Source organism: Mugil cephalus, chromosome 17 (assembly GCF_022458985.1).
Source record: "Mugil cephalus isolate CIBA_MC_2020 chromosome 17, CIBA_Mcephalus_1.1, whole genome shotgun sequence".
NCBI lineage: Eukaryota > Metazoa > Chordata > Actinopteri > Mugiliformes > Mugilidae > Mugil > Mugil cephalus.
In genome coordinates, this window is record NC_061786.1 from 18,538,458 (window position 1) to 18,554,063 (window position 15,606).

Here is a 15,606-nt window from a genome sequence, read left to right on the forward strand (position 1 = left end):
TTACAGTAATTTGTGCAATTAATAGCAAATAAAGGTGAATGCAGCAGAGTGTTGATTTACACTAACATGTGCCCAAATTTGAAATACTGTGTAATAATTTGACAATCCAGAAAAACCGCCTGAATGCAAATTAGTCAGCAGTAGTTAGTAATATAAAAAGAGCTTCAGTCAAATAGCTCATTTCACATATAGTAACAGGATGTTGAATAATTAATCTAGGGCTGGACTGGAAATAACATCATTTATCCTCTATTAAATGTCACAAAATACATGAAAAACATCAACCAATAACTCATATTCATGTCGTCAACGGTGCAAAATCAAAATATATACTTTTTATTGTCAAGCATGATGAAGAAAAGCAGTGAATGATCACATTTGTGGAAGCTGGAACCACGAAATGTTTAACATCTTCTCTTATATAAAGCGACTAAAATAATATTTCCTGTGTGACAAGCTGTTGATTGAATGATTGAAGCTGAAATTCAGAAAAATCGGATAAAAATAACCACATGTAGTCTAATTATACCTCCGCTGCACTGAGTTGGAGTTGCAGACTAAACATGGCAGACAACTGTCAGGGTGTTACAGGGCTTACAGGCTTGTTGCCATGACAACAGAGGAGCCCTTCTCTCTCCCTCTCTCTCCCCCTCTCTCTCTCGCTCTCTCTAATGCATGCACACACACACACACACTCACACTCGCTCTCTGTCCGTCTCCATTGTACACACACATAGACGTATATACAGTATTACAGTGGAATCTGCCTTTGCTTTGAGATCCGTGCTCTGCTATTGCAAGCACAGTGCGGAGCGTAGAGCTACTCCACATCTCCACATCTGTTCTGGATGGTGAGTGCTGTCTGGTTATTGTTTGTTTACGTATTCTATGCCCGGACAAATCTCCTTTACGTGAGACAAATTCTCTGTGTGTTAAGTGTCTTGTCTCTCAGATTAGTTGCGCCGCTGCATGGAAGATGTTTCGGTTTTCTAGTAGCTGCTTCTTGTTTTTTCCTGTTTTTTTCAGTTTTTTTTTTTTTTTTTTTTTTTAAGATTAGGGTGGAAGCTGTCATCATAATGGTAATTCATAGCTGGGTAGCCATGGTGAAGTCAATTTCCCTCCTCCCTCTCCTGCTGCTGAATGCATTAGTCTAATGAGATGTCTGCAGCCTCTGTGCCGAGCAGCAGCAGCAGCAGCAGCGGCAGCAGCAGCAGTGTGTTAACCAAAAGGGGACGAGGAGAAAGCCACATACAGCACGAGCAAGATGGCTTTTCCTGCATTGTGAGGGATTTAGCTTTAAAGTCGGCTCCTGGGATTTAATACAAAAGGGCTCGGCTCTTGGGCTTTCACAATAGAAGACAGCAGGTAATAGTCTCCCCCCCCTCCCTCTGTCAGGTTTATTGGTGTGTTATCAGTGCAGGACGGAGGTGCTGTTTCCTCCACAGCTCATGCATGGCTGCCTTTTGTGCAGTGTGGTCATGGTGGTGCTCTGCCAAACGCTGCTCCTCTCTCACTGCATTGCTCAGCTGTGTGTTCTGCAGTGTTTAGTTGCTATACACCTTTGCCAAGCCACTCTGGTTCCTGTACGTCTCCTCTAAATTACAGCTAATGCTGCTCTCTAGTGTGTAGCTTTGAGGAGGAGGAGGAGGAGGAGGAGGAGGGTTACTGTGCAAGCAAAGTGCATATTTTAATGTGTTTCTCCTGCTCGAGCTCAGCGGTTGTTTTCCTTTGTCTCCAGCTCCAAATGAGTGTACCTGCAGTAACGGCACAGAAATCAGACAACGGTGAAATGCAGTCGGCTGCGGTGGCTCCCTCCTTCATCCCCAGCCAGTCGGGGAAGATACCGGGCAGGAAGAGAGGGAGACCCCCCCTCCGAAATGTCGCCAAGATGGATTTTCCTAACCGCTACCCTGAATCGCTCCCTCCGCTCAAAGTGCCGAAGAAGAGGGGGAGAAAGCCGGGTTTCAAGGTCAGCCAGATGAGGAGGGATGGGGGATGATGTGGTGTGTGGGCGCAGTGTGTTTAAAAATGCATGTGTACACAGACACAAAAAAAAAACACAGAGGCTCTCTGCCTTTCAGATTTCGTGAGGAGTTAATAACTCAGTAGTCAGATAAGATGCAATTATTTTATATCTTAATACAATTAAATCTGTCTTCTCTGAACACATGAAAGCAAGAAAGCTACAATCTTCTTGATTTATTATGCCCAAAATAAACACAGGCCCATAAAACTATAAAACTTCTTCTTCTGCAGCTCAAACCCAGGATGGTGATGACACCGCTGGCCATTTCTCCTCCCAGCAGCACCCCCGAGCCGGATATGAGCTCCATTCCTCAGGATGCTGCCACCATCCCCCACTCTGCCACACCCCAGGTGCTCACAGGTGAGACAAATATCATCACGTCTGGATTGGCGCTAATATGTCACGCGCTTCCTCGCAAAAGACGACCAAGACACCATCTCCTCCCTTCATTCTGCTGTTTTTCGTTTTCCCCCTGTCTCAGTCTGTATCTACATCAACAAGCAGGCCAACACCGGTCCCAATCTGGACAGGAAGAAGATCCAGCAGCTGCCCGATCACTTCGGACCCGACAGGCCCTCTGTGGTGCTGCAGCAGGCCGTCCAGGGCTGCATCGACAGCGCCTTCCAGCAGAAAACGGTGTTCACTCTCCTCACGCAAGGCTACGGGGGAGAAAAAATATCAGGTGTTGTACAAAGGCCTCGATCAGGTGTTGTTCTCTGCTTGTTTAATAGCTTCTTTACCACCTTATCCAAGGCTGGCACTAAGACAAAAATACCATTAGTAAAAGTTTAATGGCCTGGTTTTTTTAAGGAACGGTGCACACGCTGTTTTTCAAGTAGCGCCCTGTTTTGCTCTTGCAGCCACATTTGATGGGAAGCAGCATCTTCTGAGCCTCCCCGTGGTGAACAGCATCGACTATGTGCTTCGTTTTCTGAAAAAGCTCTGTCGCAGCTTGCACTGTGAAAACCTCTTCAGTGATCAGCCCATTACCCAGCACAGTGGTGGCTCCTACCAGTCAGATGGTACTAAATTCCTGAGTAGAAGTTGGTGAATTAAGTGAATGCAAATTCTTTTTTTCGTTCTAATTTCGTCTCCATCTTGTCTTCAGCTGAAACATCAATGGCTGAGGATTACCATTTAGACCAGTCGGACGGCAAACGCTACTCCGTTGACCCCGGCGACTCTGCTTTCAACTCCATAAGCTCGTCCTACTCACCAAAGTCCTCCTACGGGTTCCGTTCCTCGCAGCAGTTCTCCAACGGCTCGGCCTCCATGAGCATGTGCAGGCAGTCGACCACGAGCCCGAACACATTCCCAGAGAGCAACAGGACAGGTAGGAAGTTCATGAAAAAAAAAACAGAGGGGAGATTTAGTTCCCAGAGGTTAAAAAGAAGTAATCTTATCTTTGTTTTTGCAGGAGGATACAATGCATCTCCAGAGTCCCAAGAGTCCAAAGCTCCACCCAATAAGGACCCATCCACCTGGTCCGTGGAGGATGTTGTTTGGTTCATCAGGGATGCGGATCCCCAGGCTCTCGGCCCTCACGCAGATGTCTTTAGGAAACATGTAAGTTTTTCCTCAACCTTTAAAACTGATTATCAAACATCAATTTCTTTCCTCTGACACGAGCTCGCTCTGCTTTTCTCAGGAGATAGACGGAAACGCCTTGTTACTCCTGAAGAGTGACATGATCATGAAGTACCTCGGACTGAAGCTGGGGCCGGCCTTGAAACTTTGCTACCACATTGACAAACTAAAGCAGACTAAGTTCTGAATGCTGTTGAATTTTCCATCTCAAATCCAGCAGAGCGTTTGAGAAAAGGGTCACGCCATGGGGGGCGCCGGGTTTGCGAGCCAATGGGAAGATTGTCACTCGTACGGTCAATTTAACTCCAGTTTCACTCTGAATTGTGTGATATAAATGTCACACAATGAGCAGTAGCTGGTCAGGTATTAGACAGTGTTTCATAAAGACAACATCAAAGTGAGATCCAGCTTAATGCTAATATAAATGCTAACTCCAACAGACGACAAGCATCCCCTGTGGTTAATGTATCTTTTAGGATTTTCCACCTGGAGGCAGTGAAAACCATTTGCAATTACGCCATTAGCATAGATGTCGTTAGTTTTTACGTAAATACTTCAAACTTGGTAGCAAATGTCATGTAGCAACATCATCCTTCATTCGTAATCATGTTTCTGACCAAATCTAATTCCAATTATCCCTCTCTTTTTGCTCTGTTTTGGGTCTCCACCAGCACCTGGGGGAATATGTGGCTCATTAGCTGCTAATTGCTCCACTTTGTTCACCAGCTAGTCTCTAACCGTGCCTGTCTGCCTTTCGGTGCTACGCAGGAAGAGTATAGCGGTGTTGTCAGGAGAGTGAACCAAAACAAAAAGCTAAAACCCCCTTAAAAAGTGGCGTAACGTCGAAACAACACTCTCTTCCCGTTGGCCCACAGACCAGAGTCGAGGGATTTGAACCGCCCTGGTACTAATTTTTGCTACAGATTTCCATGATGTCATGTAGTAATAATCACCAATCATCCTCACTCTTCTCTCACTTTGGACGTTAATTTTGAACGCAACCCATGAGACTGTGGAATGCATACTTAACGCACAATAAACAACACAATGTAATCGGTAGAGGAAGGCCAACGTAAGACGTTGTTCTGTCTCACAAACATAGACTGTATAAATATGGACAACGTCTCGTCACTTTGCTAGTTTCCCGGACATACGGGCGTTTTAGTTTAGTTTTCGTTACGCTCTGCTCTGCCTCCTCCAGTTACAAGGAAATGTTGGATTACACACTTTTAACAACTCTCACAGCTCCACAGGAACGTTGACATGGCACTAGTAGTTGCCATTATGTCACATCCTGTTTCTATAGCGTCAGATAACTTACTAAAACAAAACTTATCCAAAGAGTTGACACTTTTATATTAACTACTTAAAATGACAGAAACGATCCCTGAAAAATACAGTTGATGCGTATTTTTTCCCATCCACTAACGTGGAGGAGGTGGAGCTTGTGACCTATACTGCAGCCAGCCACCAGGGGGAGCTCTACTTGCTTTGGTTTCACTTTTGAGGCTTTCTGCCATCCATGTTTATACAGTCTATGCTCACAAATCTTCACAGGCAGCACATCCGTCTGCTGCAGATCTCATTATATAGAAATATATAATCGTCGTCTGACAAGGAAATGTATAATGGACAAAACACTTTATACCTTAAGAAAAATCGTCAGACGTCACTATATCACCTTGTTTACTCGTGTTTATCGAGCTGAAGACATATCTACAACTGTACTTTTAACAAAAAAAGGAAAAGAAAACGGTGCGACATTGCTTTTTGATTGAGAGATTTAGAAAAATCATTTTGATACTATTTTTTCACATTACTATACAACAACAAGAAAGTAATGTTCCCATTGACTCTGTCGTTTCTTTTTTTTTAATTATAATTTTGATATTAAAAACCGAAAAGTAGCCTACATAGAAAGACTGCAGCTCTCTTGTAAATATACAGTATATAAAGGAAACTGAGAGCATTGTGAACGTGATATATTTATGTTTTCAATATGCAAGGTTGTTAAATTCCAGTTATCTCCATAGCCTCTTCGTGTATACGCATTTCTTTCTTTTTTAATTCATGAGTTTTTACCAAGCATCAGTGTTGAGACGAAACACATGAAACACTTAAATGTTACAACCGCCATGTAAATGGGTATATAATATAATATTGCTTTTGTATACCACTTTGGGTGTACAGTATGCATCCTTTTTTAACCAATTAACCTTTGTAAGTGAATGCTGCTGTAAAGATATTACATGTAAGCCATGCCTAGTGAGATCAAACCGAGGTGTTTTATTTTGAAAAACCACTACGAATAACAGGTCAGTACTTTATGCTGGTGCTAAAAAGTTATCGACGTATTTAACTGTTTGCTTTTGTGTTAGTGAGATGTAAAGGAAATCCTACGTGTATGCTGTACTGTATGTGAGTATTAAATGAAGAAATCCAGTAATCAGAGATGTTTGTGTGCGGCGCAGATCTTTTTATTTTTATTTCACCACCACCCTAGCGCTCCCCGGACAGATCCAGATTTGGATTTGGGTCCGCACGTTGGAGAGTTATTTGTTGCTGGGAGCCTCATCTGTTCTTCAACACACATGATTTAACAAAGGTGACCTATATTTGTGACTCTGGTGCCCGGTGGATCTCACAGGGTTTCTCGAGGGGCTCTCAGGGGGTCTCCATAAATCAGAAGCAGGTCCACTCCTTAAATGATTTACCTGCTGCAGATTAACATAGTTAGAGGATATCACGTTTATCACTCGCTCCAGCTTGTCAAGGTCTTTATTAATCAACTGAAGGTCTGATATTTCACTGCAGATTTATTTCGATGTCCTCGAGGATTATTATATCCTCGGCCACCAGGACCGAATCAAATAAATGTTAATGTAAGGTTAAAGTATGGATTGATTTTCGGGGCGTAAATGAGCTTCCGGGCCCCTGTTATCCTCTTTCACAGGAGGCATTTTGACATCCATTAAAATATGTTTAATGACAGCTGAAGTCCATTTAGCTTCTTCAGTTTCAAGGTCCTGGTAGTGTGCGTGCTGCTGGGATGATCTGAGTCTAGATGTCTGCTGGTAAAAAAAAAAAAAAACAGCTCCTATTGTCTCCTATTGTTTGCGTTGTCTAACACATCCTGAAACATTATAATCCAAGGTTTTGCTTGGTGGTAATTTGATGAAACATTTTAGATCAGGAACATGCATCATGTTTATGAGCTCAAATAATAATTAGAAGATGGATTCTGTTAAAGGCCCTGTCAGCAGAACCCTAGATATTAACGTCTTTTTTCAGCTGTCAGCTGATGAACCTTTGGTCAAATTTAGATTATTTATTTTTTTAACTATCCTGAAGACGTGTTAGATTAACCTCCTGAGACCTGAGCTTTAGTTCTTTATGCATTTTTAATTTCTTCACATTATTTGGGAGGAATAGGACCTAAGAACTATAAAAACTAAGCATCATCGTTGAACAGGAAGTAGTTTTTGGAAAAAGTTATGTCCTTATATGTGAACATATATATGAATATTATAATAAAGTCACCAATATTTAACAAAATATAAAATTGAACATGGCTGTGCAAAGACAGAATTGCAAGTAATGAAATCCCAATGTCCTCAAACGAGTACTTGGTAATTAGTGACGTTAAAACTCATTACTATTGTTAGAAGTTATTACATGTCATATTAAAATAGAAAAGTTAATAAACATAAATAAACAAGTTTCAACTGTAAAATCTGATGAGGGTTTTGCACATCTTTGTTCTTTTGTTCCGTGTTCGGCTGCAGAATGAATCCGCTGAAATGACAGCTATCATGTTTTTACACCAACTAGTATCTAGTTACGAGGATAAAAGTTTAAATGAAGCAGAATAAGCTGCCACAAACCTAAGACTTAACGTCCCCATATGAGGACGCAATTAGCCACAAGATTCAAACCACTGACGGGAGAAACAAATAACATCGACCATCTTGTGACAATTCAATGTTCTGCTGGGAATTTTTTAGACATGAACTTCATGTGGATGTTACTTAGACATGTAGCACCCACCTACACAAGACCACACACCCCCACTCCATAGCAATGTCAGCAGCCACCCCCAGCAGGATGCAGCCTGACTAAAAACAAAAACACGAAGAACAGCACAAGGTGTTGAGCTCGCCTCCAAATTCCCTAGATCTGTAAACTGATGCACTGGAACAAACCTGATCCACAGAGACCCCTCCCCTCAAGCCATAGGACCCAAAGGCCCCCCCACTAACAACATCCTGTTACCAGACACCACAGGACACCCTCAGAAGGCCCATGTCCATTCTCTGATGTTTGTTTTGGAGGCACAAGGGAGACCTACACAATATTAGGAAGGTGGTCATAATGTTACGTCTGATCAGTAACTTGGTCTTTTGAAAGCTGTGAGGGATGGGGCTAACACTTAAATATACAAGAGGAACTATTCCAGCCAACCTTAGCTCTTTCCAAATAGACATGAGGCAACTTGAACAATGCTTGGAGACAAATTTGACATGATTCAAACCGATTTTTTTATATATATATTCCTCATTAAAGAGTCATTTTATTTGTCCAGTTTCATAATTTCTATGCTTAATAGTAATGCTTTTAAGTCCCAATTTAGCCTGTTCCAATCAAGGCTTAATTTCCTGAAGGGGAGTAAAAGGATTTGAAACTAAATCTAAATAAATTAATAATCAAAATAATTATTAATGACCTTGGGAAAACATGAGGGATAGAGCTGAAGGCTCTGGGGATAGATGAGATCTAGAGTTTCAGATGAATCTGAAGCTTTTAAACAACAAAATAAAAAAATTTCAAGAACTGAGTGGTCATAACTTACGAATATGAGCCTGCACACCCCCATTTAAGAACCCCTGGTTGCTAATGAAATGAAATGAATCTCCTTTAAAACATTTTATGACCACAGGACTTAAATATTTCACCACTGAGCCTTTTGAATCCTAATTAGTCCATCCAGTCGTAGCGCACAATCTTTTTGCCCGCATGGTTTACCCACACCATAATCCAACATGTTTATTCCCTGATGATGAAATCTCAGGCTGACCATCCTCATCACGATGAAGGATCCGGTCATAACGTGACAGGATCCAGCTGAACCCAAACCGAGCAGCAGAGCATCGGTGAACTTATGATCAGGCTGTGATGCACACGGGTGACGCCGCGCTCCTCTAAGTCGCATAACCAAAGACTGGCGTGGGATCGGTCCCTACTGCGCCTCATCTGGAATAACGTCGGGGGAAAATCCAGAATTTTCATTAGCGGGTGTTTGTTTATTTTTTTTTTTTAAAGGAGGCGAGCAGTGTTGAGAATAATCCCCCTTGGGCAAACGTTTCCATCGGAAGGGGGTTTTCTGTAGTTTGCAGAAGCCAGAGCAGATTGATTCCGGTAGAGAATCTTCAATTATAGACTGTAATAAGGTAAGGAGTGTCTGCCTGCTCATGTACGTGGTTTTGTTGAGGTTATACATGCACAACGCGGTGAATGGTTTGCGTTAATGTGTCGCGCATTATGTTTCATATTTTCCTTCTGTGTGAATGAATGGAGATCGGGGAGAGGGCTGGCTCACTGACACCTGCGCATCCCTTAAAATGAAGCCTCTGCGTTTTGCCTGGAAACAACCAGGAAAGCAGAAATAAGACGGCGAGGCGTTTATTTGACGAATGATCAAAATGCCACGGAGATTTTTGCGCAATTAATTGGCTTTTTGTGCGCCTTCGGTGCGCCTCTGCGGTGGCGCCCGGGGAGCTGCCTCGTGTTTGTTTGATTTTTTTTTTTTTTTTTTTTTAAATAGGTCTGTTTGGTTATTACATTTTTAGAGATGTTTGTCGCTCGGATGCGCACAGAAATGTGCCATTAGGAGCAGGATGGAGGGATCTAATCTGAAAAATGCTCTCACTGCGTCGTTTCCATCGGAATGCAGCAGCAGTCTCCCTCTCTGCTCTCCTGCAGGAGGCGGTTAGCTTTAATAGCATTAACTCAGATGTCATTGCCCAAAGCGTGAAATAAAACAGCATCTGCTGGCTTGAGTTCGGCAGAACTGCTCGTACATACATGTGGCCTGCGCGAAATGTGGCGGGTATGCCACCAAAACGCCGCAGTTGCGTGTTGTCGAGCCGTTTTCGTGGCTCAACGCTCCGCGAAACAGTTTTGTCATCTTCCTGCAAAAAAAATAAATAAATAAATAAAAAATATTTGTCCTCAAGGTCATTCACTGCAGTCTATTTTAGCGATAACACCCAGGATCTGTTCCTGTAATTACCACTCATGCTCGCCAGGACTGGTTCTATGACACGCAGGGGATGCACGTTAAAAGATGGGGTTTGCACTGATTTTGGCTGCAGCACACATTTCTGCTGCTTGTTGTGGAAGGCCCAAGCCAATGCAGTGCTGTCTGTGGTGGAGCTGTCCAGCCCGCTGTCATGCCGCTGCAGAGATGTTGGACCATATGTTGGTCTCCAGTGGTGGACATTCCCACAATGGCCCGGCGTTGGCTTATGTAAATCATAATCTGCTGCCTCATTTGTTAAATTATGTATTGGGAAATTGATGCATTCTCAGCCACCTTATGTCATTTGCAACATCATGAGTCAATAATTAATGAATGTGGGGATTCTGGCAGGCTGCTCCGGTGTGGTCGCTCAAGTTGTGATGATGGCTGCTGTGGGGCCTTCAGCGTGGATAACAAACAAATCCAGGCTGATTGGTCTGTGGATTTCCCACAGCTGATTTAAACACACTATTACAGACCGACCACTCATACTATTATAAGCTATATTCCCCTCTGATCCAGATTACAGAAGGCCTGCTGTGAGCTCCTCCATGCTGCCCTTACTCAAGTCTGCGGATTTTCCGCAGAGCGGCTTTTTTTTTCTTTCTTTCTTTTTTACAACCAAGCCCAAGCTTTGTTGTCATCGTCAGGCTATAGGACGATGTTTGCAGCGGAAACTTGATAGCAGCGATCGAACATTTGATGAGCGGGATATGCTCTGACAGTGATGATCCAGGTCAGTGCTACTCGGGCCACAGACTGGCACAAACAGGCGGAGGGAACAGAAATAGAACGTGAGCACCAGGGAAATATTTTGTGTCATCCAAGAAAAGAAAAAAGAAAAGGCACATTTAGTCCCTGTAGTCGTGTTCGAAGTGGAAATAAATAGAGATTTTTGTACGGCCATTACTGAAGCAGAGAGAAATGCATTATTCACGTGTTCTTGCACCACAGGAACCATGGGAAAGCAGAACAGCAAGCTGACTCCCGAGGTGATGGAGGATCTGGTGAAGAGCACAGAGTTCAACGAACACGAGCTGAAGCAGTGGTACAAAGGCTTCCTGAAAGACTGCCCCAGTGGCAGGCTGAATCTGGACGAGTTCCAGCAGCTGTATGTCAAGGTTTGTGTGAACCAGCGGCCTCTGCTTCTTGTACATCTGTTAGAGTTATCTGTCTGAAAGTTTGACCGCTCTGCGGCCATTTTCCCTCGTAAAAAGAGAAAGACAAAGCTCTGGCTTCAATTACTGAGCGCATCACTTTCACGTTCGCAGTTCTTCCCTTATGGCGACGCATCGAAGTTCGCCCAGCACGCCTTCAGAACCTTTGACAAGAACGGAGACGGGACCATCGACTTCCGAGAGTTCATCTGCGCCCTGTCCATCACATCCCGTGGCAGCTTCGAGCAGAAGCTCAACTGGGCCTTCAACATGTATGACCTGGATGGCGACGGCAAAATCACCAGAGTGGAGATGCTGGAGATAATCGAGGTGAGGGGATTATCAAGTCATTAAGCCTTCACTCATCAGGGAGCTGCCTCTGCTCTTCGTGTCGTTATCAGTCTCCTGCACACCTGCAACGCCTTGACTACGGGCGCAGTTTCGTAATGACAAAACTGCAGCTGTATTGAGTTGCGCTGGGCTATTTGTGGACACAGAAATCTGGAAAGTAAATCTGATACGTATCGGTGATATAGGAACTCATTCCTGTCGTGATAAATGTAGTGTTTTGTTCCAAAGATACAACCGAGGCGCGCATCTCATTCACAAAACCTATTGTTTTGGAAATTCGCTCCTTAAAGCGGAAATTTAATCTTATTTAAGGCCATTAATTATATAGAGGAAGTTCTTAGTATTTCGCATCAGCTGTTTCATCAACTTCAGTAAAGAATGTTTATCTAATTGAAACAAAAAATAAAAGTCACACGTATATTTCGTTAGACCGCCTTTAGCTTTCATTACAGCAGCATTGTTCAAATAAGCTTCTGCAGCGTCACAAGATTTATTTCCGTCCAGTGTTGCATTGATTTTTCACCAACATCTTGTACTGATGGTGGGAGAGTCTGACCACTGCACAAAGTCTTCTCCAGCACATCCCAAAGATTCTCAACAGGGTTCAGGTCTGGACTCTGTGGAGGCCAATCAATGCATGAAAATGATGTCTCATGCTCCCTGAACCACTCTTTCACAATTTGAGCTCCATTGATTCTGGCATTGTCATCTTGGAATAATGGAAACAATCTTCAGTATATTCAGGTAGTCAGCTGACCTCATTCTTTGGACATAATGTTGCTGAACCTAGACCTGAGCGCCTGCAGCAACCCCAGATCATAACATTGCCCCACAGACTACAATAGGCACCAGGCATGATGGGTGCATCACTTCATCTGCCTCTCATCTTACTCTGATGCCCCAAGACTCTGGAACAGGATAAATCTAGGCTCATCAGACCACATGACCTTCTTCTTTTGCTCCAGAGTCCAACCTTTAAGCTCCCTATCAAATTGAACCCTTTTTTTCCCCAGTTAGCCTCACCGATTAGTGGTTTTCTTAAGGCTACACAGCTGTTCAGTTCCCTTGTACATGTGGAAAATCCTCTAGCTTCCACTATAAAACATAGCCCTGAGTTCTACTGTTGTTTTTCTTAAATTTTATTTCACCAAATGTTTAATCGCTTCTCCCCATCAATCTGGATTTCTCCTGGTTACATTTCTTCCTCGAAGATGATGGTTCCCCACTATCCTTCCAGTTTTTAATAATGCGTTGGACAGTTTTTAACCTAATTTTAGTGGATTCTACTTCGATCTCCTTAGATGTTTTCTCTGCTTCATGCATCATGCCAGTGATTTGACCCTTCTCAAACAGACTAACATCTCTTCCACGACCACAGGATGTGTCTTTCCACATGGTTGTTTAAGAAATGTGAAGCTACTCATTGCTTCATTTGGGGTTAAATTACTTCCAGCTGAAAGATAAAAAAATAATCCATGCAGTAATTATCCAATAGGAGGCTATTTGCATAGTTAAATCCAGGTGGCATTTCTTTTTAGTCAGGCTGTTTATGTGAGAGAAATTAAAAAATATTTAACTTTTACGGCCACTTGGAGCTGGCTCCAAAAGCGAGTCAGTCCACTTAGACGCCTTTGTTAAAGTGCTTTAGAGCACAAAAATAAACATTAACTACCTCGTACAAAAGTGCTTTTGCTAATTTCTGCACTAATCATAACTGTAGTACATGGCAGATTTTTTTTTATAATACTCACTTACCTTATATTAAAGCCTGAAGGCATGAATAATTAAGGGGATGGTAGCTTTGTGTGACAGGAGGGTGCCATCGTAGGTTGCTAACAGCCTGTCTAGTCATTACCAGTCCACCTCATCTCCAGCCACGCTCCATCTCTTTGAATTAGCCAGGAGTTTGGTGGAGATAGGCCCTGCCAAGATTGGTGACAATCAGAGTCGACCAAATACACGTCGATGCACCTGCAAAAACTAAACGCCAGCAGATTAGGGTTCACTTATGAGCACACGTACGGCCTCGCTGCATTTGCACAACGAACCCCCGGACCCCACGGCTAATTTTCTTGCTGCGCCTCGTCCACAGGCTATCTACAAGATGGTGGGCACTGTGATCATGATGAAGATGAACGAGGACGGCCTGACACCAGAGCAGCGGGTGGACAAGATCTTCAGCAAAATGGATAAAAACAACGACGACCAGATCTCGCTGGAGGAGTTCAAGGAGGCGGCGAAGAGCGACCCGTCCATCGTGCTCCTGTTGCAGTGTGACATGCAGAAGTGAGCCCTCCCCAACCCCCGCCACCTCGCTCGCACCTCTCGCCCCCTCCCCACCACCACCACCACTGTCTGTAACCACACACTCTGGACAGCAGCTCACGTTTTAATGTCTCATTAGGTTCTCTGCCATTTCCACAGGAAAACACACACACACACACACACACACACACACACACAAAAAACAATGCTTGGACTATTTTTCAATGGACTCGCTTTTTGTGGTTGTATGCATGAGAATGTCAACTGCTGAATAATTTTGAATATAGCTATAAGATATCATACATTTCTATTTCAAGACATGCCAACGTGATTTGTGCACAGTAACCCCACACATTCCCATCCGCCCCTAGCTTGTATACCAGTGGAGCACTGCATTAAATTATGTTTCTGCAGTATTTAGGATACCCCAGTGTTCACTGCTGCAACTACTGTACGCTTTACATAATAGTAACAAAACAATAATTCCTATGATAATTGTAACTGTCTCTACTATCCAGACTTGTTGAGCTCTTGGAGAATAGAGAGGCTCCTGTCTGTTCCAGATGTTTTCACACAGTGGAACCAAGAAGAGTAGGTTCTTTGCATGCATATATTATGTGTCAAAAAAAAAGAAAAAGAAAAAAGAAAAATATAATCTCTTACCTTTTGCATCTTTAGGTGGTTATAAAAGAGAAACCCTCATACTAAATTCATTTAGTATTGTTGCATGGGCTGTACAGTATGTGACTCATTAGATCATTAGTTCACCTCCAGTAATGTGGGAGCATGCGTCCCTCCATTCGACAACACGTCCATGTGTGACACTTAAGTGTTCCAACGATATCCGGGTTGCAGTCGCGGGCTAATCTCCGAGCGCGGAGCTTTCACATGAACATTACGTTTCGCTTCAGTGACTTCTGGGACGAGCAGAAATATATTTACAGAGCACCCTTTGTGATTATATTGCGCGACAGCCGCTTAATCTAGAAGAAAGGCCAAAATTACAGCTGTCATTAGGGCAAAGTGCTCACGCATTAGTCTCGGCAACAATCCAAAATTGGCTTTTTTTTTTTAATTTCTCTTTTTTTTTTGTTAGTCGGGCTCCTTATTTGATTTAACTTTACTGGGTACATATCAACATGTTTACAGAAACAAAGAGCACTGCAAAACGAGTACAGTCTTGGCTTTTTTTGACCTCACTGCTGGGAGCTCGCTCTCGAGGCCGGGGACCTTGTGAGAGGGGCTCCACTTCCAAAGCAGCAGAAAGAGTAGGTAGAAAAACAAAAACAGAAAAAAGAATGACAGAAATAAAAAGCCTCATATATGTTTACTGGACACACTGCATTCCTTGGTATAAGACTTTTTTGTAAGGAGAAACTTTTTATCGTAAGATCTCATCTTCTGATCTATTCCGTTCGTTCCGCAGCAGCAGCCATTAAAGATGCAGGACCCTAACGAGAGGCTTGAAAGAGAGATTCTTCAGCTGGTTGACGATAGATTTTGAAGCTAGCGCAGAGATTCTGTTCCTCGCCATTTCCCCCATTTCTAGGCTATGCAAGCACGGGCCGCGTGCCCGCTTGTAGTCCACTCACAGCAGAGGAGGTCGCAGGTCGCTTTTCATCGTTCTGTCCGTTCACACGACACATAACTGAAACCCAAACCTCACTCTATCAGTGTCTGTATTATTTACAAACTCCAGTCCTGTCACCATGTCAAGATTCTTTGTCAAGTAAATGTTTATATCAAATATGAGAAATCATGATACAAGTGACTGTATTCTTTTATACATGTGGCATGTGTTGCACCCGAAATCAAATCTGTAGTGATTAAAACGAATAAACCATCAACGGGCTTTTTCAAAAGACACGACGCTGGCGGGTGGAGTTCATGGAAACGAATGGGGGGGGGGGGGGGGGGGGGGG

General features: G+C 43.2%; 2 protein-coding genes across 4 annotated transcripts; both read left to right on the top strand.

The window, feature by feature from the left end:
- Nucleotides 1–662: 662 nt before the first annotated feature.
- On the top strand, nt 663–6,064 carry LOC125024109 (sex comb on midleg-like protein 4). 3 transcript variants are annotated; one of them, XM_047611789.1, is made up of 8 exons: nt 663–851; nt 1,739–1,969; nt 2,257–2,386; nt 2,508–2,732; nt 2,887–3,048; nt 3,135–3,359; nt 3,444–3,592; nt 3,675–6,064. In XM_047611789.1, exons 1-8 carry the CDS (start codon nt 849–851, stop codon nt 3,798–3,800), a joined length of 1,251 nt encoding a protein of 416 aa, XP_047467745.1. In that variant the 5' UTR covers nt 663–848; the 3' UTR covers nt 3,801–6,064. The 3 variants fall into 3 exon arrangements, with proteins under 3 accessions (XP_047467745.1, XP_047467747.1, XP_047467746.1); XM_047611791.1 differs by having other exon boundaries at nt 666–851; nt 2,508–2,708; XM_047611790.1 differs by lacking the exon at nt 663–851 and adding an exon at nt 1,160–1,365.
- A 2,646-nt stretch (nt 6,065–8,710) lies between these two features.
- On the top strand, nt 8,711–15,550 carry vsnl1b (visinin-like 1b). Its single transcript, XM_047611002.1, has 4 exons — nt 8,711–9,060; nt 10,866–11,032; nt 11,183–11,398; nt 13,512–15,550. The coding sequence occupies exons 2-4, from the start codon at nt 10,871–10,873 to the stop codon at nt 13,707–13,709; spliced, it is 576 nt and encodes a 191-aa protein (XP_047466958.1). The 5' UTR covers nt 8,711–9,060; nt 10,866–10,870; the 3' UTR covers nt 13,710–15,550.
- The last annotated feature ends 56 nt before the right edge of the window (nt 15,551–15,606 follow it).